General features: G+C 38.4%; 1 protein-coding gene across 1 annotated transcript; it reads right to left on the bottom strand.

Annotated features, from left to right (window-relative positions):
- On the bottom strand, nucleotides 1–23,085 carry LOC150087405 (astakine-like). Its single transcript, XM_090372044.1, has 4 exons — nucleotides 22,966–23,085; nucleotides 21,575–21,645; nucleotides 8,652–8,724; nucleotides 1–329 (listed from the first exon to the last, which is right to left on the bottom strand). The coding sequence occupies exons 2-4, from the start codon at nucleotides 21,617–21,619 to the stop codon at nucleotides 136–138; spliced, it is 312 nt and encodes a 103-aa protein (XP_090228170.1). The 5' UTR covers nucleotides 21,620–21,645; nucleotides 22,966–23,085; the 3' UTR covers nucleotides 1–135.
- Between the last annotated feature and the right edge of the window lie 1,597 nt (nucleotides 23,086–24,682).

The raw sequence follows: 24,682 nt of genomic DNA, 5'->3' as shown, positions 1-24,682 counted from the left end.
ACAGCAATGTTAATCAGTTTGAAGAGAATTTTCTAGCAGAGAAGTGCACTAGTATAGTGTTAAAATTCAAAGAGTAAAACCAAACTCCCAATTCTGGGGGAAACTTTGGATTCTTATAGACTTTATGCACAGGCTTTACTTTTGACATGTTCCTTGTTTGCATGTGAGGTCCTTATCACAAGGGCATACCTCAACATAACCACCTTTAACTGCTATTTGCTGATTGTTTGGGTAGTAAAGTGTTTTGTCTTCAGGTTTATTTCCCATACGGCATGAATCTCCTGCTGGTCTCAGTTTTCTGCATGAAGGAACTGAATAGCGCATCATTCCTACAGGTGGAAAAGTTAACAGCATATTAATTATATCACATATGTTACAATGTAATTGAACTAGAAGTTCTACATTTTATTAGTTTAAACTATCAAACATCTCAAATTAGTGTTCTAATATTTAGTTTCATGAATATTTACACCATACACAACATTTAGAACTGGCTATTAAAAGTATTATCAGCCAATATCTGAAAAGCAGCAAAATTCCTATGTTCTTACAGAGATGAGAACAGTAGCTAAATATCTAGTTTTGGATTGCAAACTACTCAACTACTGCTATGAAGTTGATTTGTTTGGACACCTTCACTTTGGAAGGGGGAGTAATCTCCTGTAGAAGTTATCAGCCAATTGACTACTTGTTTGTGTTGCATTGATGAGGATTAGTAGTTTCAGAACAGGGAACTTGCATTGCATGTTTCTCCAAGTGAATGAGAAACTTGTCCAGTAGTTAAGAGGAAAGCAGCAGTAAGAAAGACAAATCAAGAGGTTGTCCAAATACTTTGAACTGAAAACCAAGTTTGGATATTGCAACTGTTTTCTTTCTTTACTGTTCTTAGTCTTCCTTGCAGGAGGTTAAAATAGTTTAACTACTTTTATGCAGTATAGAGAAGAATAGGTGCATGTATACCAATGCTAGAAGTATAGTAAATAAATTTGAAGTGTTGGTCAAGACATCAAAGGTGGATATTGTTGGGATATCGGAGACAGTGTCACACAGATATAAGGAATGCCGAACTGGAATTTGGGGAGTACAATGTGTACAGAAAGGTGTTATGCTGTTAATAAAGAAAAACAAAATCAAAAGAAGTGCATCCAGTTGATATAAATGAACAGTGCACTGTTGAGTCAGTTTGGTGTGACATAAGCACTGCAAAAGCAAAAATAAGAGTAGGAGTGTTATAGGCCTAATGACTTGAATGAGTACAATTGTACAGAGAAATAGAGTGGGCTAGTAAATTGGAATGTCTTATAATGGGGATTTTAACTTCCCAGATATTGACTGGAACTTGTGGGTTGGGCACTCACACACTAGTCAGACTTTTGTGGATTTATTGGATGATTGTTTTCTGCAGCAGCATGTTTGAGAGGCAACCAGAGAGAGTAATACTCTTGATCTGGTTATCAAGAGTGATCATTCATGTATTAGGAATTTTCAGATAAAAGAACCACTAGGTGGCAGTGATCAGTGTACTGACATGGGATTTACTTACCATCAGGGGTAAAGGAAAGGGTTTTTGCTTCCATAAAGGCAAGTACAGTGGTCTCCGACAGTTTTTAAATTCTGTCCAGTGGGATCAACTGATGATGTTACCAACAGTAAATTCTAAGTGGGAAGCATTCAAGGAATTAACCGTGGAAGCTACTAAAAGTTTCATACCTATTAAGAAATATTGTTCAAGGTTTAGGCCTAAATGGTTGTCAAATGAACTAATGAGACTCTTAACAGAGAAGAAAAATGCATGGGATGCATATAAATTATCAAGTGACTCAGACGCCTATGGCAGATATAAACTAGTCTGTAATCAGGTGACAAAAGAGGTTAGGCAGACGAAGGCAGATTACGAGAAATCCTTGGCAAAAGATGCTAAGAAAAACAGCAAGGATTTCTTTACTTATATAAACTCTAAAAGGAAAGGGATGAATATGATTGGTCCACTTGACATCGATGGTTCGACTGTTGATGATCCTGCTCAGATAGCAAACAAACTGAATGAGTATTTTGCATCTACATTCACACGTGAGGAATTAAGGTTTGAAAATGGCAGAAGGTTATCAAATTGTAGCACGATACTTAATGATTTTGTAATAACTGAGAGCAAAGTGGAAGAGAAATTATTTCTCTTCCACTTTGCTCTCAGTTATTACAGTTATTATTAACAATAATTGTTGAAGTTAAATGTAAGAAAAGCACCTGGGGTGGATGGGATCTATCCAGTTATATTAAAGGAGGTGGCAAAGCAACTAAGCAAACCCTTAGCCATAATTATGAGAGCATCCTTGGACTCAGGGGAGGTTCCCACGGACTGGAGATGTGCAAATGTATCCCCAATTCACAAAGGGGATCAAAGGGTGACACGAGTAATTACAAACCAGTTAGTTTAACTTCTGTTCCGGGTAAAATAATGGAGTCTCTGGTTAAAGATGCATTGCAGGATCATCTAGACAGGACTGCAGCAATAATTCAGACACAGCATGGGTTTAAGGGAAAGTCTTGTCTGACAAATTTGATTGGTTATTATGATGTGGTTACAAAGGAACTGGATGCAAAAAAATTTTGATATCATATTTGGATTTCAGGAAAGCTTTTGACACTGTTGCGCATGGAAGACTATTGTACAAATTGGAGCAGAATGGTATTAAGGGTAAGTTGCTACAATGGATAAAAGGATGGTCAAGTATGAGAAGACAGAGGGTGGTAATCAATGGGTGCTGCTCTTCTTGGACTAATATTATTAGTGGAGTCCCACAGGGTTCAGTGGGAGGTCCACTGTTGTTTTGTATATTTATCAATGATATTGATGAAGGTATATCAGGCTTAATGTTGAAGTTTGCAGATGATACAAAGGTTGGCAGGGTTGTTAATGACAGTAATGGCAGTGTGCCACTGCAACAGGATCTAGATAATTTGGGCAGATGGGCTAAGAAGTGCAACTGAAGTTTAACCTTGACAAATGCAAAGTACTGCATATGGGTAGAAGTAACCCCAGAGAAACATACCAACTGTGTGGTACTACACTTAAGGTGGTAGAAAATGAGAGACCTGGGAGTAATTGTGCAGGCAGATATGAAGTTTTCTGAGCAATGCAGACAGGCTGCCAGGGCAGGTCATGGGTTTTGTCAATGATATATAGGAATTTTGCTAGCAGGGAAAAGGAGATGATTATCCCTCTGTATAAGGCAATGGTCAGGCCATTGCCTTGAGTACAGGTCTGGAGGCCTCATTTTAGGAAGGATGTAGATTTACTTGAGTGTGTACAGAGAAGGGCAACAAGATTGGCAAGGGGAATGAATGGATCCTCTTATCAAGAGAGGCTTAAGTTCTGCAAATTGCAGTGGCTGGAGACTAGGCACCTGTGTGGTGATCTGACTGAGGTGTATAAGGCCTTGAATGGGTTCAGCATGCTGAATTCTGATGGGATCCTTCCACTTGTTCAGATTATGAACCTAAGGGGGCATAAATTCAAATTATGAAAGGACAGATGTAGAATAGATGTGCAGAAATTTGCCTTTAGCCAGCGGGTGGTTAATTGCTGGAACAAACTTTCATCTGTCGTTGTGGAAGTTTATAGGTTGAATAAATTTAAGGAGGAACTGGACAGGCATTTGGAGGGAATGGTGAGATTTTTTAGCTGATGCTGCATAAGCTCATACATTTGCATCACATGCCACTACTAATTACTGGCATGTAGTAGATTAATTTCAAGTCTTAGCATTCATAGGATGATAGTTCAATGGAATTAATGTCCTTCAGGTAAGTAATCATGTTCTGCTTGCATACTTTAGTACAGTAAGGATTAAGATTATTTTCTAAATAAGCAGACTTTCAACATTAGGAAAAAAGTTTAGCCTTTGCACTAATTGTTTTTCACATAACTTCCTTTAGAAGGTACATGATACACACTATAAAGAATATGATTATAGTGCTTGTAAGATCCATTGCAATGTTGATTTATACAAATCATCTGTAGATCCTTAACAAATCTGAATATTGAAGGAAAGTTATTTTTAGAAGTTGTATTGAGAGAAAAAAAAAAAAAAAAAAAAAAAAATTTAAGAATTAAGAGTGACAAGGTTTCCAAAGAAAACCAAAAAATGCAATATTTTGAAAACATTGCAAAATTAAAAATGAAATTATTCCAACAAATCATTGGTTGAGAAGTTTTAAAAAACTTTCAAAAAAAGTCAGTGATTGAAAAATCACTAAGTTTTTAGCTCTAGTAATATTACCCTAGAAGGCACTGCACCTAAATTATCTGCCAAAGTCTTTTTTTTTTTTCAATAAAGCTACAGCTTTGTTTAATTGTGTGAAATTCTCTACAGGAGTTTTGTTAGGCAATTTTCCTAATCAGAAATACCAGTTTCTTTCCATATTGCATCTAGGTTTCTATTTTGAAAAGTTTGCTTCCCTGGAATATTTATAGAAATTGGTCAAAGTATTTGCAGAAAAAAAAAAAAAACTCAACTGGGCAAACTCTTGGCTCACTTCAGTAGATAGAAGCTCTGAATAACTAGTCAATGTCCATTAGACTAGGAGGTCTAATGGACATGGACTGTCTAGGAGGTTTCCGGATCAGCTAGTGTGTAATCTTGCTACCTCTACTCTGACAGCTAGTGACTCGAGGGAGTCAGAATAGTGCATATATGGGAGGTTGTCAAGGTCACGTTATGTCAAGGATTTGGGTATATTCTTACCATGTGTATGCTATATCCAAAAATTTCATTATTTCATACACCATGTCCCACCCATTTTTTCTTACCATTGAATACACCATGAATTGTCAAACTAAGAGCAAGCTTATGTGGAAAGATCTAAACCTCCCAAACACTTCCTAATTCATTTCACAAATATGTGGTCTGTTGATATTCTAATCTCAACAATGTCCATTTCCACTTGCAGTCTGCCAAGCCCCAAGTACTTTTTCTGACAGAATTTTAGTTGATTCAACTACTGCTCATTGCAGATGCCCAAATTATTTGCTGTATGATTCCTTTTGCCTCAAAGGTGGTACTTGTGCATATGTCCATTCTGATATTCCCTGTCAAAGACTAATTTGGAATCTCCTCTTTGATCTTCTCTAGCTTAAAATCTCTACTCATGTCAAATTCATCTGTTGAATCTACCATTCTCTCAGCTCCACTAATCACTTGGAGCTCTTTGACTTCCTCTCTTTGCAACTTTACTTTCTCCAGTCAAACTTCCCTAACAATGAGGTAATTTCCTTGGTGATATTAATGTTCACAACTCCAGCTTGCTTCCGTTTTCTAGTCACACCAACCCAGCTGGTCAAGATGCTGAGGCCTTGCAATTACTAATGACCTTGCACAGATTGTTCATTTACCTACAAGAATACCGGACAATCCTAATCATACAGCCAACAAGCTTATTCTTTTTCTCACAAACAACCCTTCTAAGTACACAGTTGAAGTGACCAGTCCTTCAGATCACAACTTGGTGATTGTCTCTTCTCCAATGGAGCCTTTATCTCATGGCTATTCCCAACCTTGTGTTGTTTGGCATTACAAGAATGCAAAATGGGATGACCTGCAAGATTTTCTTTTCCTTGGTTGGATTACTGTTTCAAAACTTCTGATGTCAACGTTTGCTCAGATAGTGTCAGTGAAATTCTTTCAGGAATGAATGGAATCCTTTATCCCACACTACACTTTAAAATATCATCCTTTATCTAAACCTTGGTTTTCCAATAAATATGCTAAGGCTGTTCAAGAGAAGAATATTACATATCGTAATTGGCTTGTTTCTAATTCTTCAGTTTCATTTTCTGCCTACACCAAAGCTTGCAACAATGGTAAAGCAGTTATTAATCAGTCCAAACTAGTTTGAACAGGCTAAGAGTAGAAAACTTGCTTCTTGCCCTAATGGTAGCTGAGCATTCTGGTCTCTTTCCAAATGCTATTGGCAACAACTTTTACCCATCTCTGCTCCCACCTCTGTCCAAACCAGATTGTTCTGTTTTCACCTCAGCCAAGGATAAAGCTTACCTGTTAGCATCCCCATTTTTCTTCCAACTGATGTATTGATGATCTTGGTAAAACACCTCCCACCATGCTCCATTCAATGCCTCCTGTGGTCTTCTGTCAAAACGATGTCAGAAGGATTTTGACGAATCTTGATGCTAAGAAAGCTCCAGGTCCCAATGATATTTCTCCACTTGTTCTCAAAACCTGTGCTCCCGAACTTACTCCTATTCTGTGTTGCCTTTTTTCATTTTCTTATTCCAAAAGGTGTTTTTCCTTCTGCTTGCAAATTTGCTCATATCCAGCCAGTTCCTAAAAAGGGTGACAAATCCCACCCATCCAATTATTGTCCCATTGCAATTACTTCTACTCTTTCTAAAGTAATGGAGAAATCAATTAACTGCCAACTCATTAAACTACCTAGAAACCTTCTGTCTGATCAACGATTGCCAGCATAGATTCCATCAGTGTCGATCCACTGGTGATATTCTGGCTTATGTTACCCATTTATGGACTAATTCAATGGAAAGGTTCGGTGAAACACAAGTAGTTGCTCTTGACATATCAAAGGCTTTCGATCGTCTGGCATAAAGGCCTTCTAAACAAGCTTCCATCTTATGGTTTGCCAACTGTTTTTTGTAATTGGTTATCCAATTTTCTCTGATCGCTCAGCCTTCTAACTTCTCCACTAATGCCGGTGTCCCCAAAGGTTCAGTTCTTTCCCCCTTGTATATTAATGACCTTCTACCATTGACTGGAAATCCTATCCATAGTTTTGCCAATGATAGCACATTGCATTCCACTTTCCATTTTGAGAAACCTTGTCCTGCTCAATCAGCTTCAACTTCTCAAAAATCTGCTACCAATTCCTTAAATGCCAATCTTCAGGTAATTCTCCAGTGAGGCAAAGACAACTTAGTTGATTTCAACCCTTCTAAAACTCAGTCTTGTCTTATATCTTGCAAAAAGGATTCTTCTGCTCCTATGCTTATCTTTAGTGACACTCAGATTTCTAGGCAAAATGATATATCTCTTTTGGGGATTACCCTGACTTCTAATCTCTTGGCACAAGCACATTACAAATATTGCTTCTTCTGCATCTAAATAACTTGGTTTTTTCTTTTGCTCTTGGCATTACTTTTCTTCCAAACAGCTGCTCACTCTGTATAAATCACAAATTCGCTGTCCCATGGAATATTGTTCCCACATCTGGGGTGGTGGCCCCAAAACCTCTTAGGCTGCTTGATTCCATTCAGAAGAGGGCAGTTAGGTTAATTAATGATCCATCTCTAACAGGTCTCCACTTGCGTCTCATAGACTTACTGTTTCTGCCACATGCCTCTTCTACAGATACTTCCATGGGCACTGTCCTTCTAGGCCCCTCCATAGCCAGGTGGGAAGGAGCAGCAGTGCTTAGCATACTGCTTCTTGATTAGACCAGGGTTTGAGCCTGTCACCACCAAATATGGAGGATGCGGGAAGGTCAGAAAATGACCACTGCCTATCCTGGAGCAATATGGCCTTAGTTGCTAATGCTCCTAAAAACCAAATAACTGTTCTTCTGAATTGGCCTCTATAATTCCCACTCTTTCAAAACAGTTCGAACACATGCAGCCACCAGCAAACATCCATTTACTGTACAACTTCAAACTCCCAGAACCAACTTTTCATCTTCCACATTTATTCATTCAACTGCCATTTTCTGGAAAAACCTTCATATGTATTTCCTGAAAATTAGTCTACAGAAGTCCAATGTCAACAAATATCTTCTTTAGTCTTATCAACCTCCAACCCAATCACGGTACTAAAGGTTCTAACACCTTTAGTGTTAGAGGTTTACACAAAAAAAAAAAAAAAAAAATTAGAATAGGACCACAATCAAGTTTGCAAATTATCAGCTACTTAAGTTGATTATTTACCTTTATATTAGGTCTTTCCATGTTTCCCAAATTCTAAAGCTAGGGTTTTTGTATACGTAGCTAAAGAGCTAGTTATAATATGGTATGATTTGCCAGAGGAATTTCATGAAGATGACACTAGGTCTTCAAAAGCAACTCTCCAGTTTTTCTGTGGCAAAAATGACTATTGGACAATTTAATAGGCATAGTTGTAGGAATAACTATTTGGCTACATTGAATAAATCAGCCATTCAAGGGGGAGGAGAGGAAATAAGTAATGCCTACAGCTCTAAATGAGGCATCACCGTTGCCATTATACCTTCTGTTGTACCTAAGGGCCTTGTTCTTAAATCATTCTGATTAGTGCATTACCACACAGTGAGTTAACTATCACCATACTTTAGTTCCATTTCTCTCCTCATAAAAATTAAACAAAACACCAAGGCAAGGGTTTTCTGCAGAACATTATAAATGACCCAGTTTGTCACTCACTTCTACTTTTGGTATTCTGGTCCTTTTTAATTGCTGCTTAAGGTCTAGTGTAGCAGCATGGTCAAGTGCAGCAATGCACACTACTTGAGTGGACCATTTTTAAGGCCCATGTGATTTTATTCACTGAAAATATTAATTAAAAAACTTATCTACTAGTCATTCTGGAATAGAAACTTATTACATTTAATAATAAAAAAATTACACACTTAACTTCACATTTAGTTTTACTTACCAATGACACAACATTCATCACTTTTACAGTCAGCCTGGCTGGTACATTTATCAAATTCTTCTCCATAAGATATCTGAAAGAAGTTTGAAATGTTAGATATTGTTTGTGCAAGAATGAAGGTTTTCAATGCATTATCTTCCCAACTAAACTGATTTATGCAACTGATGACTTGGCTGTTTTGCATATGATGTAAGAAAGCAAGCTTATACAGCATCAGCCAAAAAAAAAAACAACCCTTCCCATTTTGCTCATCCATTCACTCCAAATGGATGTCTAGTTCTGCCTTGAATTTATTTAAGGCATCAACTTCCACAACAGATGTTTGTTCCAGCAATCAACTACCTGTTGGCTAAAGGCAAGTTTTTGCACATCTATTCTACAACTGTCTTTCCTCTATTTGAATTTATGTCCCTTCAGGCAATTAATCTGGGCAAGAGGAAGAATCCCATCAGTATTGAGCCTGCTCAAACCATTCAAGGCCTTATATACTTCAATCAGATCCCCTTGCAGGGGAGCAATATGGCCTTATTTGCTAATGCTCCAAAAAAAAAAAAAAAAAAAAAAAAAAACTTGCAGGTGCCTAGTCTCCAGACACTACAGATTGCAGAACTTAAAGCCTTTCTTCATAAGAGACTTTGTTCCATTCACCAATCTCATTGCCCTTCTCTGTATTCTTGCTTTAGCAGCTCTAGATCCTTCCTAAAATGAGGCTTCCAGACCCCTATACAGTACTCAAGGCATGGCCTGACCATTGCCTTATACAAGAGGATAATCACCTTATCCCTGCATATCATTGACAAGAAATCATGCAGACTGTCTGCACTGCTCAACTTCATATGACTGCACAGGTCTTTTTTCATTCTCCACTACTGAGTATAGTACTACACAGTTGATGTTACTCTGGGGTTACTGCTACCCATATGCAGTGCTTTACATTTGTGAATGTAAAACTTCAGTTGCCATCTCTCAGCCCAATTTAACTTCATTCAAAGTTAAACTGCATACACAAGTTTATGAACACCAGTATAAATTTTTGATATTGGACTCTGAGTCCTACATAGACTTAAGTGCTTTATACCAAAAATAGAAGCATTTATTTTAGGACTGACCAAATAAACAGTAAATGGCACTATTAATTGTGATATCCATTTTGGAAACCAAAAATGTGTACTCTGCTGGTTCTTGAGCATACTGATGCTCTGTGGGAGGGAGTGGTTTTCTTTTTTACTTATAAAAAAGAATTTTCCTGTACTTTAGCATTGCTGTCAGTGTCAATTGTTATAGTAATACAACAGCTCCTATCAAGCACCAAGATCCACAAGCTACCTAACTGCATTAAAATATCAGAGGATTTCCAGGGGGCTAAGGGATTTTCCTACTATAATATATGGAAGCTATCAGTTTATGATCAATGAGATCAAAATTATAAAGCAGAGTCATTTATTACACAAAACTACTTACAAGTATATACATAACTGATATTCATTTAATCTATTAATAGTGTTTTTCAACTGGGTTGCCATAGCACTAGGGTGCTGCAACAATGTTCCAGAGGTGCCATGTAATTTGGATTTAAGTTACTTAAATTTTTTAATTTATTTCATTATAAAAAAAGGTGTATGGTATCTTTAAGTTTTGTGGTGATCTATAATTGATGTCTATTTATTATCTCTATATAAAGAATTATAATTTTATTATGAATTGTAATTTTGTTTATAGTTATATTATTGTAATACTGTGGGGAGGGAGAGAGAGAACTGGATATAAACGGGCAGAAAATTGAGTAGGGGTGCCACAAAATTAAATTTTGAGGTGCTGTTATTAAAAACAGGTTGAAAACCTTCTCATATTAATACATTCTATTTCCATAAATTAGCAATATCAGTTCTCTTCACAACTTCAACCCATAAACCACTATTACTAAACAATTCTTTATATTTCTTCAACCTTACTTAAAAATAATCTAGGCGCCTCTGTAGCCAGGTGAGAAGGAGCAGTAGTGCGTAGCAGACTGCTTCTTGATTAGACCGGGGTTCGAGCCCGTCACCACCAAATACGGAGGATGTGGAAAGGTCAGGGAATGACCACTGCATATCCTGGAGCAATATGGCCTTAGTTGCTAATGCTCCTAAAATCCAAATAACAAAACAATCTAGAATTTTATCTGAGCATCCTTTCCAATACAACAGTTCAGAGGACTTTTGTTCCTACTCTTTTATGGTAGGGTTCCTTTGTGAAGATTCCTTTCACATAGTGTGATGAAGTCTCTTCTTTGTTAAAGTTAGAGAGCTCTTTCAGTATAGTCTTATTTTGGAATGAGTTCTCTGATGATACTGAAGGAAATTATTGCAGAAGCTAGGGGCACTGATGGACCTGTTACTTAGCTTCTCTCACAGGAACATTCTCAACAACATATAAGTTGAACTTCCCTTAATAACGTTACTGCTTAAAGAGTAACTGGACAAAACGGGTACCATTTTACTTTACTCTTTTCAATATTCTCTCTCCTAACACTGAGACTTCTCCCCCACGCTACTAAAACAGCAATTGTAGTTTCCGGTAGAATTCTTCTAGAACTACAACAGCAACCAACATTTGGTACAAAACCTTTTTCTCCTCATTTACTTAATTCCAGCTAATTTAAACCTGACCCAATCAAGGTGTCATTCTTTAAAAAAAAAAAAAAAACTCTTCCCATATGCCAGTAACTCATTGTTTTTTCCCACACAACAGAACTATCTCTAGATCACACTTTTGAAATGCTACATACTGATGCCCTTCCCCAAAATGCACCGTGTCACATCCTCAAGTAGCGGCAAAATCTGAAGCTTTTAATTTTAAGGCTACTTCCATACTTTACCTACAATCGTTTACCATATTTATTATGTACCCTACTGCTAGGCCTACTCCCACTAATTGAAATATTTATGTAATGATGATGTTTTCTTTATTCCTAAAGTGCTTTACTCCCACACTATTCTTATTAAGAGAAATATTTATAATACTGTCTTGCAGTTCCAAATGAATTTGGAATACTAATTCTCCATGACAAAGCAAACAAAATTGTTTAATTTCATAAAACATTTATCAACTGTAGCTTTGAGAGTTGGAAAGTAGAGTCAGAAATCGGCAACTTTCCTTGCCACAAAACATGATTATGGCAATCATTTCTCTGACAACAGAGCATTTTGGATTATTGCCAAGGCAATAAGTGTAGCATGCATTGAATGTTCTATAGCTAGTTTGTGGAATGGAACTGAAAGAAGCCAGGAAGTAACCCAACATACTTCCTCCAATAGATTTGCTGCACTTGAAGCGACCATGAAAGCATAGATCATTTAGTAGTTTCAATAAACCTTGCCAATTAATTCAGTTTATACAGTGTTCAGGTTTTGAATGCTCAGTTCCTGTTAGTTATTATTGTAAAGATGTCAATCTTAATTACGTTTGCATGCTAGTACTGCAAATACATGTATAATTGATAGGACAAGACAATCAGCTTATACCAGTTGAGCAAGCTGCTTAACATGTTGAAATGTTTTAATTATGGCAGAATCACTATATCTAATGCAAGGTGCAGAGCTGAAGGATTTGTGGAGAGGTGGGGAGTTACATTTAATCAACTTTTTCCAAAACAGAATTTCTGGATTTGTATTTCATATTTAAGGCAGTTGCAAAAATTGAATATTTACAATGAAACTACTTTATTTTATATGTAGAAGGTATTTTATGTGTGATTGAAACTTCCTAAATGAGAATTGTTTCAATTCCAAACTCTTCAGAATTTGTTTATCATCTTGCCCTTCCCTACCTGTATTGCACCTTGTCAAGTAAAAATCATTCGGAAGGAAAGTTAAATGCAAATAAAAAACACCAAGCCATGAAGAATGAAACTGTAATATAATTAAGGACCTTGACTGAGAAAGTTTCCAGATTTCTTTTGAAAGAAATCCAATTTGTGATCAAGTGTATATATCCAGTGGTGAGCTGTGGTGGCAGTAGCGTAACTACCCTTTTTTTGGGCCCGGAGGCAAAGAAAATGTTCGGGCCCCTACTTAATGAAAATTGCAAAAACAGGAGACTGCGGGCCCCTAAAGGGCCCAGAGGCTATTGCCTTGCCTGCATGGTAGCTACGCCACTGTAGTGGGCTCTCGAGCACCCATTGTTATTACTTTTTGAAAATTTGGGAGCTTGTTGTTGAAACGATCATTTATTTTACAAATGAAATCCTGAATTCAATTGAGTATCCAGGGCCGGAACTATGGGGCCACAACCCCAGAATTTTAATGGCACAAATCGATCAGTTATGCATTTTAAAATTGCTTTGAAAATTAAAATTGAGTTAATTACAGTTGGACCTCTGTTTAACAAACTTCTTTATAGCATTTTTTTTGCATTCCTCTTGATAATTAGATTTAAAGTAGTTTCCATAGAACGAACGGATTTACGAGAGAACTTTGTACGCATTGTCCCCACCTCTGGCCTTTCGAAAACGCGAATTACTGTTCCACAACGTTAGTGGTGTCCGTAAAACGTAAGAAGCCACATTCTAAGAATGTCGCGTTAGTTAATGCTTTCCATATCCAGTCAGAGGATTAAGAAAATTCCGGATATGGATCAATAGCTCTGGTCAACCTGTGTTGTAGTTCCCCTTTATTGTTAGCCATATGGTACAAGGAAGCCCGAGGCTTATGTCGCATCAGCCAAAAAAAAAATAAAATTCCTCGAGTTATCCTGAGAGAGTGAAGTAGAAAGGAATTACCAAGAAAGAGAAAGTTAAATATTCTGGATTATTAAAATCAACTTTTCAATCTGGAATTTCTTAAAGATTTAGCACTTTATCGACATCCTGCAGGAGGCTCTTACCTCTGAAGAAGCTTTACAAAGTTGCATCACTATAATAAAAGGCAGATAAATTAATTATTCTATCACTAATTTGAAAAATTAGTGAAGAAAATTATGAAGCTAAAATTGAGAGCATGTTGAAAGAAACAAAATCGAAAGAACACATTTAAAAAAATTACCTCGTGACAAGTTATTAATGCAACAGAGTAATTTTAAATTAAATAAAGAATAATTATACTATTGAGGAACTGAAAGAAATTAAACATATGCTACCCGGAATCGTGGAATATGAAAGAACTTTCGGCTCGGTGGCAAGACTGAAAAACGAATAAGTTTTCTGATAAAATATGAAATAAAAATTAATGATTTGAGATTTTGTTGAAAAGTTTCTTTAAAATCAAGTGAAATTCCCTTTTCAATAAGAAAGGCAAAAAATTTCTTTGAAACCATTGCGATTAGCAAGGCTGAAGCTGAGCGAGCTTTCAACGTAATAAATAAATAAATAAATAAATAAATAAATAAATAAAGTGTGAATGAATGTTGAAATTAAACATGTTGCCCATACATTTAGATTTTTTATTATTAGCTATATGGTGCAAAGAGGCTTATGCTGCACCAGCCAGAAAAACAAAAAAATTCTGAATTATCCTGAGAGATGGAGAAGAATCACCAAGAGAAAAGAATGATATCCAGCTCAGGACCCTGGGTGTGCCAAACCTATACTCACCAGATAGGAGTCCCTTGGGGTTACGAAATAAGATATTTTGTATTATAAATATTTTATTGAACATTCGCAAATTCATAATTTCTGAAAGACAAGATACAATGGATTTATAACTAAAGTAAGTGAAGGCCTGACGTAGCCCAGTGGTCAGGAGCGGAGTGCATAGCAAGCGTTCCTTGAGTGGACCGGGGTTCAAGCCCGTGATTACTAAATACGATAAATATTTGTATTGACGATTTATTGTAAACTCTGACTTGGTTGTCGTGCCGGAGTATAAACAGAATTTATTTAGATGTATACTTACGATTGCAAAACGTATCTAAATGTCTCTAGAAAACAGCGTCGATTGAAATACCGATCTTTTAGTTGAAACGACATACGCACCTGTTAGGGACACCTAAAGATGGAATGTTACGAAAATGCGAGACGAAAAAATAAATTTGACAAATATTTGTATTATTGCAATCATACTTATTTCAGGAAGTATGACTGAGACGTCATACTATTCATAAATTCTTAAGTTAGAACTCTAGACTATCACATCCAAGTATCATCGTGAAGGGGGTAAGAGGAGTATGATGACCAGGCTGACTAGAGATATCATACCGGTCACGAAAAATGCGTCACGCGCTCTGACCACTGTACTAGTGAGTGCTCGGCGCAGACTAGTAGTGCGAACCGCCTCTGGCGGAAGCCGCGGATGACGTCACTTCCGTGACCGATCAGATTTACTCGACAGGAATCCCAAGGATGTTTCACATTAAGAAGCCGGCAAAACTGGGAGCCCATTCTTAAAATATTCACAGCTCACTATTGCATATATCCTATAAATGGGATATATCCCATTTATAGGATATATGCAATATTATTGCATATATATGCAATATTGAATATATGCAATATATTCAAAACAAAAACATGAATAAAGTTGTCCTAGTACTGTACCACCTAAATGAATAGGTTTTCTGTATTGTCTTTTGAATTACTCGAACATATATTTTATGATCTAACTTTGAAATCATGCGATTTCAAAATATACCTCACTTAAAGATACTTTCTTTTCGTCTAATGAAATTTGCCAACTTAATTCTAGCATTTATTTCTACCAGAAGTTTGCATCTGTAAATTTAAACACTTCATATGTATCGGCAGAAATTCAAACTTTTAAAGTTGCCGATATACACCGATGAGCCAAAACATTATGACCACCTACCTAATATGGGGCCTCCGTAGCCAAGTGGGCAGGAGCGGGAGTGCAGTAGCACACTCTTTGAGTAGACTGGGGTTCAAGCCCCTGACTGCTGAATACGGTCGATCTGCCAACCCGCACTGGACCAGCGTGGCAGATTATGGTCCATTTCCCTCAGCATGAATTGTTGAGGAGGCTTCCATCCTGCAGTGGGTTGATAATAGCTGCACTTTACTTTTTACCTAATATGGTCCTTCACGTGCAACCAAAACAGCTCGTACCCAGTGAAGCATGGACGCCATAAGATTTCTAAATGCGTCTTGTGGTATCAAGACATAACCATCAGATCCTTTAACTCCTGTAAGGTCTGTGGTTGAGACGCCACGGATCGGAGTTGCTGTTCCAACACAAACTATAGATGCTCGATGGGATTGATGTCTGGGGAATTTGGGAGAGCCTTCGCTCACCTCGAGAAGCCGTGATCATCCAACACCTCGCCGGCGATTCGTGGGTTTTCCCCCACTGGACCGCTTTCCGTGGGTACTTACCACGGCTGACTGAGCATCCCACCAGCCGTACCGTTTCGGATATACTCTAACAACCTTCTGCAGTCCATCAGGTCAGTCCAACATTGACATTACAGTCTCGACCAAGGATCTCAGGACAGCAGTCAGCGAATGGACTGTCATTCCAGACTGGACACTCAGTGACCATAGGGTGATCCTATTCAACCTCTGCCTGAACCTGAAAGACTCAACATCCACGAACCGGACCCCGGACTTTGTTAGGTTCTCCACGAAAACAGTTCACTGGACCGCTTTTGATGACACCATCCAGAATGACTTCCCTGATTCAAATATCCAGGGCCTGGAGCACATCTCAGCAGTTGACCTTGGACATAAGATTCAGAATTCTTTATCAAAAGCAGCGTACAAGTCTGCTAGGAAAAAGACTATCGTGCTAAGACCCTGTGCCTGGTGGACAGCTGAACTAAGCAAACTCAGGAAAGACACCCACAGTGCCAGGAGGGAATACCAACGCCATAGAGACTGGCCTCCCCCTGATGTCGAACGTCTTTACACTGCCTACTTGATAAAGAAGAATGAATACACCAAGGCTATTGCTGCTCGCAAAAGAGAAACCTGGACTGGATTTGTCAGAGACTCAGGTAATACTAACCCATGGGGCCTCCTGTACAAAATCACAAGGGACAAAACCTTTGTCCCAGAAATCTATGGATCGGTTGCCACTGCTATGAGAGAAACCACCAACTGGGAAGACTCAGTCAACGAGATACTAGATAAGCTTTTCCCCCCAGATGACGTATCAGAAGATATGCCAGAACATATGACAATCAGAAGAAACAATGCTAACTATATAGCATCCAACAGTACTAACCCTTTTACCCCACAAGAACTTGAAACAGCTATGATGAAAATTAATCCCAAAAAAAAAATGTCCAGGCCCCGACTTGATTGAGTATATGTTTATACAAAGATTTTATAAATTAAGACCCAGCCTACTGCTACTCCTGTATAACAAATGCCTCCTGGAATCAAAATTTCCGAAATACTGGAAGGAAGCACTCCTCCGCCTTATACCTAAACCAAACAAGCCACCAATGGAGCCAAGATCCCTTAGGCCAATTGCTCTTTTGGCCAACCTAGGCAAAATCCTGGAACGCCTCATGGCCCTGAGGATTGTCAACTTATTCCAATCACAAGATCTTATTTCCCCAGCACAATACGGTTTCACGCCTGGCCGCTCCTGCGAAGATGCCCTCTTCGACCTGGTTCTTCATCTAGAAACATCTAAGTCAAAGTATGAGCTTGCTGTTTGTGTTGACTTTGAGGGTGCATTTGACAAAGTTTGGTGGGAGAGTGCACTGGAGCGTCTCCGGTTAGCCAACTGCTCCTCACAACTCTACTGGCTAAATAGAAACTACTTTTCTGAAAGGTCAGTTATGGTGAAAACAAAACATCAGCACGTCACCAGACCAGTCTTTAGGGGCTGCCCCCAAGGATCTGTCCTAGGCCCCCTGATCTGGAATGTAGTTTTACAAGATTGGCTAAGCAGATCATTTGAACGCACCAAGGTCATTGCATTTGCTGATGACCTTACCATTGTTGTCTCCGGACACTCAAGACTTGCTCTGGAAGATACTGCTAACCTAGTACTAACTAACCTTACCAACTGGGCTAAGATTAACAAACTGCACATCAATCCTCACAAGACAAATATGATGATTTTTAAAACTAAACTGGATCTTCGGCGGCCCCCTCAGGTCAAGATAGATGGAATACGGCTCCCCCTGGTGACACAGACCAGGGTCCTTGGGGTCGTTATTGATCACCGGCTATCCTTCTTACCACACTTGCAACATTTATATGCCAAAATCAGAAAATTCTCTGCCTCAATTATCAGAATCTCCCGAAGCGACTGGGGTCTCTCTAAGCGTACCTTACAGTTATACTATAAAGCTGTTTTCTTACCTATCGCCACGTATGCTGCAGGAGCATGGTTTCACAGAGCGACCAATTGCAAAATCAAACAGAAGCTTAACTCCATCCAGAGAAGCATTATTCTTGCTACCCATCGTGCTTGTAGAACTGTGTCAACTGCATCATTGCAAGTAATATCTGGAAACATCCCCCTGGATCTATTCCTTATCTATAGAGGACTTGCCTACCGTCTGAAGAAAAGAATCCCAACTGAAATACTGGATATTGAACTCAACCTGGACAGTGATACCAAACAGGAAAGAGCTCGTTGCTATAACGAGCTAATCAATTACTGGCAGACAAGATGGGACACGACCACAAAAGGCATTGTTACGAAAAAATTTATACCGGATGTCACATTCGCAACCAGCAAAGCGGTCAACAAGTGGTTCTCAATCAGCATGGAAACATCCTTTCTGGTCACTGGACATGGATCTCTCAACCAGAAACTCCACCAACTAGGTCTGCTAAATACTGACCTCTGTTTCTGTGGGTCTGTCGAGAGTTGGGAACATCTACTATTTGAATGCACTATCTACGAGGACCATAGACAACAACTGCAGGCAGCAATTTTGGGATTTTCTCCTGACCAAGTAGAACTCCTTGTCCATTCCAAAAGGAACTTAGGTGCACTACAGCACTTTGCGGCAGACGTATTCAAGCGTAGGAGGAGGATCATCCTAGAAGCTTCTGCAATTCAATAACTAGTTATTTATTTTTATTATTTTTTTTTTACTCTCTCTCTCTCTCTCTCTTCTTCTCATAATCAGCTAGCACTAGTAGCCCTAGCACTCTCCTGATAGCCTTTTCCTATCCACCCCGTGTGGGATAATTTGGAAAAAAAAAAAAAAAAACCCTCTTTCTTTTCTTTCTTATTTATTTGTTATTTTTTTCCCCTTTAACATCATTCTGCTTGCTGACATCCTGGCTCTATTCCTTTCCTTGACCAGGTTGTGGGATTAAATCTTTTTTTTTTTTTTTTTCGCGTTCTGACCTGGGCTGGGGCTCCCCAGACCAGGAAAGCTCCTCTCTCACACTAATTTTTTTTTTTTTTTATTATTATTTATTTATTTGTTTGTGTTGTTGTTCTAGCTATCCATCCTGGACTGGGACTTTCCTGGGCCGGAACAGTCCTTCTCCTCTTTACTCCTTCCCTCTCTTCATCTTATACAAGTTTTTCTTTCTTCCCTGGGAACTCTTCCCCAGGGAGGAGGGCGTGCAGATAGTAGGGGAGGCCTTGCCCTTCTTCTGCTAGGGACGAGTACCTGGAGGAATCGTCCAGGTGCTCACTCCTTCCAGGTAGCCAATAGGCCAAAACACAACATCACGCTACAGAACACACACACAAGCTCACAAACACAGTTTTTCTTTCCTATCACTTTCTCCCGTGCGGGATGAAAAGCTTTTTTTTTTTTTTTTCCTTTTTCCCTCTCTCCCCTTCCTTTTCATCTATCTTCATGCAATCTGGGATATTCCTGTGTGGATTCGGTTTGGAAAAAAAAAAAAATATATTATTTATTTTTATAAGACACACACCGGCCTTACCCTTACAGAGTGTATAAAAACTGAACAGAGCAACGAGGCGGAGATGAACTTCTGTTCTAGGAGCCGCCCATACAAAAACACAAAAATAAAAATAAACTCTAACCCATCGTCTGGTCATTACAATCTGGCCTTTGTCAAACTCGCTTAAGTCCGCTGCCTTTCCCATCTGAAGAAAAAAAAAAACAAGAGTAACACTGATTAACGGAGCTCCATATCAGGTGTTTTTTTATACAGTGTTCCGACCCACGCACGCGCCGTACTTCACCTGCAGTTGCTTCGATTTGCATAACGACTCGCTGGTCAATGTTTTGGCTCATCGGTGTATATCCAGATATAAACGTAGCATGAGATAGCATCTGTCATTTAGATTCTTGCTGATTTTGTGACCAATGATCATTACTTTGTCTCTTGTGCTGAACGGTGAAGAGAAAAGCAATAATACGCTTTTGAAAACAGAATTTAGTTTTCCTGTACAACTTCTTAGGATGTTGTCTTTCTGAATGACGTTAGTGTGGAAAGTAATTCAAAATTAACATTATTTTGCAGATTTATGATAGGTACCAACGGGTTTGCAGAGTAATGGCTATTGAACGTTTCTTGGAATATCCATTGACCAGAGAAAAGTCGCATTAATCACCGATTTGTAGTGACATCTTCGAAACTAAATAGTTAAACACTACTGTAACATTACTCTAAGCGGTTCAGCGTAGAGACCAAAATGCATTTGGATTAATTACAGCGGTTCAAATGCTCATTTGGAAATGAGGGAATTAGCATTTTGTTCCCCGTACGTTCTGCAGAATCTTACCATACAGCAAGAAAAGTTCATTGTTTAAGGGACGAAATATGTACCTCAAATATCCATCCTTAAAAAACATTTTAGGATGGAAAAAGTTCTTAGTGAAGCTTGTCTAAACTATTTCTACAAAAGTCTTATTTTTATTGGGGTTTATTGGTACAGCCTATTTTAGGCAAAGTAGGTCTTAATAGCACCGGAGTTTGTTGCTGAAATCTGTATTGTGCATTTGGTTCACGAGTTGAAGATCTGACGAGGGCCCTATTCCCTCCTCCTAAGATCGGGTTTCTGCATCCTACTTTAGCTTATACCGACTTTTTTTTATATTGCGAATTCATTGTTTACCTGGCTAACTTCCCCAGAATATCCCACGATAAGCCAACATTCTTTGCTCGAGAATTAACTACAGGCTCTAGAATTTGTTGTAGTGGAGTTTTTAGAAGCATCAATTGCTAAGGTCATATTGCTCTTTGTATACTCTGTGAATTGCGTATGTTCTGTGATCGAATTTTTGTTTGTTGGACGAAAAACCAGAATTCGGAGAAAACGCCATGTAACTCAGCGTGTTGTGAAAAAAAAAAAAAAAGCCAGTAAGAATTCACGTCATCGACGGGACTCGAACTCTGGTCTTTTCCATCTGGTGTGGGGAGGACGGCAATTTTATCAACTGTGCTACCCACGAGGGCCTAGAATTTTCACTGGAAAGCATATTCCTTCAGCAAACGTCAGCATTAGATAACGTTACTCGTATAACATTTAGGCTAAAAATATTCACTCGCATTACATTAAGAAAATACTTGCATTAGTTGAACTGATGCAAGGCTAGTCCTTGCATCAGTTTAACTAATGCAAGTATTTTCCTATGCCTTTCTAAATGCAAATGTTGCTCAGCAGTTTTGGTTAGAGTAATCGAACCGAGACAATTTCAATTAAAATCATCTCAATTCAATAATTTCAGAGATTGGATTTAAAAACGAATCCAAACAGTTTGAAGATATTTAATGCCAAAAATTTTAAAACGACGAGATGCGCTACTTTAAATTTAACAGAAGATCATACCTCGTGGGGGATTTCAGCGATTTTTTTTTTTTTTATTTCCTTGAGTTCAATTATAAGACTTTCTTATAATTGATGCATCAGATATTCAGATGTACATTAATGGAGTTTTAGTTAAAAATTGGAACTTTCTCCAAAGAATTGTTTGGCATTGCAGCACTATGTTATGTGAAATATTTTCAATTGCTAAGACATTTTCTCCTACCAACAGTAGGATACACACGACCCTTACCCACCCAGAATATTTCAAAATGATAGGGCACTTACTTGCAAGGATACGACGAGGAGTACAGCAAAGATTATTATCTTCATGTTAGACGGTTTCGCTTTCCACAAAGCTGTAAAAGAATAGAGAATAACTGAGCGTGTTCTGTTTATTAGACAGAAACATTAATTTAACACTAATGCGAATGACCCGAGAGAATAATAGAACAATGGTTACCAGCACGAACTAACCTTAGGTGATTTACTCTGACCAGAACTAGTTTTGGGATGAAATACTTACGTGCATCATCACAGCAGCCTTGACCTAGAAATCTAGCGAAAGTTAGTCCAGACATATGGCATGCCTCGAGTCGCGGTTTTCCCGTCTTTGAAATAGTCGTTTTTAACAAGCCGCGCTTAATCACTAGAAGTGGACAGGCAAGTTCAGAATCGCGTTTGACAACACATTCCTGAAAGTTTCTTTAAAGAATGTTATTTTAAAGTCGTTAGAATATATGCAATGTTAAGCGAATTCTTTTAGACTGGTATTTATACATTGTGTTCATGATACATCCTATCAATTCATGTGAGCAATGGATGTTTTTCCCACTTTCAAGGGCTACCCCCCCCTCCAATTCCCCCTCCTCCGTCTATATCCCTACCTAATAGACTTCATTACTCCATTTTCAATGGAGAACTATAAGTACGCCAATACTAATTCCATTTTAATTTATGGGGCAAGAATAGGTTAGTAAAATGGTAAAGCAAGTTAATCTTGTATACTTTCTGAACACGCATCCTATTTCGATTCTTCTTCTTCGAACCGTTTTGCCGAAGAAATAGTTACATGGATTTTCCTTTAATACTAATGTTGGAACTAACTGAATTATGCAACATGTATGCACGTGTTGACTGTCTGCCCACTATTACGAATAAACAATCATAGAAACAATTTCCCCTTATACACCCAGTTTACCCTTAGCAGCTTTTATTCGATCAGGCAGCCTTAGAGTGCTTTAGATTTTGTTTTAGTAAAGTGGTTTTAGGAGATACAGCAATGATTTTAGAAATTTCAAACAGAATCAAACGAAATTATTTGATACGACAGTTGAATTTACTTTAAGAAGCGTTTTATTCGGGTTCTGCGAAATGGAGTCTGCCAAAATGATTTCAAGAGTTCCATTCTATTATGAATATAGTAAATCACTCATCGGTGAAATAATTGAGTGGATGCGCACTTGAATGCAAGAGCCAAAAGAACCAACAAGAGAAAAAAAAGTTATAAATAGCATCAAGGAAGAGTTAAGTTTTTATCTAACCTTTACTCTTTATTTATAATGGATTAAAACAGTCTTTCAGAACATAACCAGTTTGCCTTAATTACCTACTAGCTGCATAAAAATAAATAATAATAATTTAAAAAAAAATGAACAAGTACTCAAAAACGTGCTTACCTTGCTCACACGAATGTTGATAATTGGACCCAGAAGACAGCTTCTTGTCGATTGTCACTGAGGGTAATTTATACACCTCGTGCAGAAATGGGCACGTGTTTTATAAACCACTACAGTAGTGACGCCACATTTGCAAGGCGCTTATCAGGAGATCCTAGTTCATCTGATTCTGGTTCTTCCGGGAGAGTCGTCCTCGAATGAAAGACAAAGGGGGGGGGGGAATTAACGTAAATTATGTAACGTGGGCGTCCCCGAAAGTAGTGACTTTCCTCAAGGTTATAGATAATTATGGTAGGAACCTCTTCAGTTCCTGGAAAAAAGAATACAAGTTGATTTGCTGAATGTCAACAATGTCTGCGATCCGTCTGAATTTTGACAACAGCGGTTTGATCTTAGAAATAAGTGATGACATCGAGACACAGAAGAACTCTGATTCTCCGAGTAAACAAACAGTCTCCATCCTTCCTTTAATGCTAACTTAGTGGGAGGTCCAGCGTTTTCTGCTGTGATAAGCCTACATTGACTAACACTTAACTGAGGTGTGTTCAGCTGTCATCGTGAACTGAAAGTTACCTACTGTGTCAAATCAGAGGGCTTTGCGGTTTTGAAACTACAATTTTTGACTCTTTTCCGGGTTCTGTACTTAATACACTACCATAGAAAAATATTAGAGAATGCAATTAATAGCGATTTGGTTCTCTTTTAGCAATGATGACAGCAGTAATATTTCTTGTCATTGATCCACAACGCGTGAACACACCGTGTGCTGTTTTAAATCATCTTTCGAAAGATTTCATAAGTTTTCGATTAGATTCAAATCCGGGAAGCTAGGGAGATGTCACATACATTCCAAGAACTCTTCAAGGCACTTCTGCATAATTCTGTAATTGCAGTGTCATCCTGAAATATTATTTCATCGCTGTTTAGGTGCATTGGCAAATTTAAAATACACATGAGAACTGATACACAAGAGAAACCCTTCAGGAATGACAATGGCCAGCACGAATCAAGAAAACATTGCCCATTTCAAAACACTGCCACCATAGGTCCGAACAGAGGGCACGATAAACTCTTGTCTCTTACTCGTGCGGCTTTCTCCATACCAATTTGCGTTTGTTGGTTGTAATGAGAGTGGTACAAGATCCATGGACCATTTGTTCCTTCTGTCTACTGACTGATGTAGACAAGGGCACCATTCCATACGGATATGAATACTTTTCCCAAAGATTGGATTGTAAAGTGAAGCTATATACACTGTGCTGCCACTTTATTAGGTACACTCCTGCTGTGCACACAAATGGTTTGTCCCACAACGTTGCAAGTCACATGACCACAGTTGTGGATATAAATGCAGCAGAACAACCTTTCTAGTATCAGTTAAGCGTACAAACCGTAGCAAGAATGGGGAAAAGGCGTGATCTAACGGACCTCGAACGTGGCATGGTAGTAGGTGCAAGACGTAATGGACAAAGCATCTCTGAAACGGCAGTTCTCCTGAACTTTTCACGCACCACAGTTTGGCGCCTCCGTAGCCAGGTGGGAAGGAGCAGCAGTGCGTAGCACACGCTTCTTGATTAGACCGGGGTTCAAGCCCGTCACCACCAAATACGGAGGATGCGGAAAGGTCAGGGAATGACCACCGCATATCCCGGAGCAATATGGCCTTAGTTGCTATGTTCCTAAAAACCAAATAACAAACAAACAAAACAAACAACAA

This window comes from Mastigoproctus giganteus, chromosome 4, assembly GCF_048544385.1.
Source record: "Mastigoproctus giganteus isolate SK-2022 chromosome 4, ASM4854438v1, whole genome shotgun sequence".
In the NCBI taxonomy this organism is placed as follows: domain Eukaryota; kingdom Metazoa; phylum Arthropoda; class Arachnida; order Uropygi; family Thelyphonidae; genus Mastigoproctus; species Mastigoproctus giganteus.
Note: the sequence above shows the minus strand (reverse complement) of the source record. Positions and strands in the feature narration are given on the sequence as shown.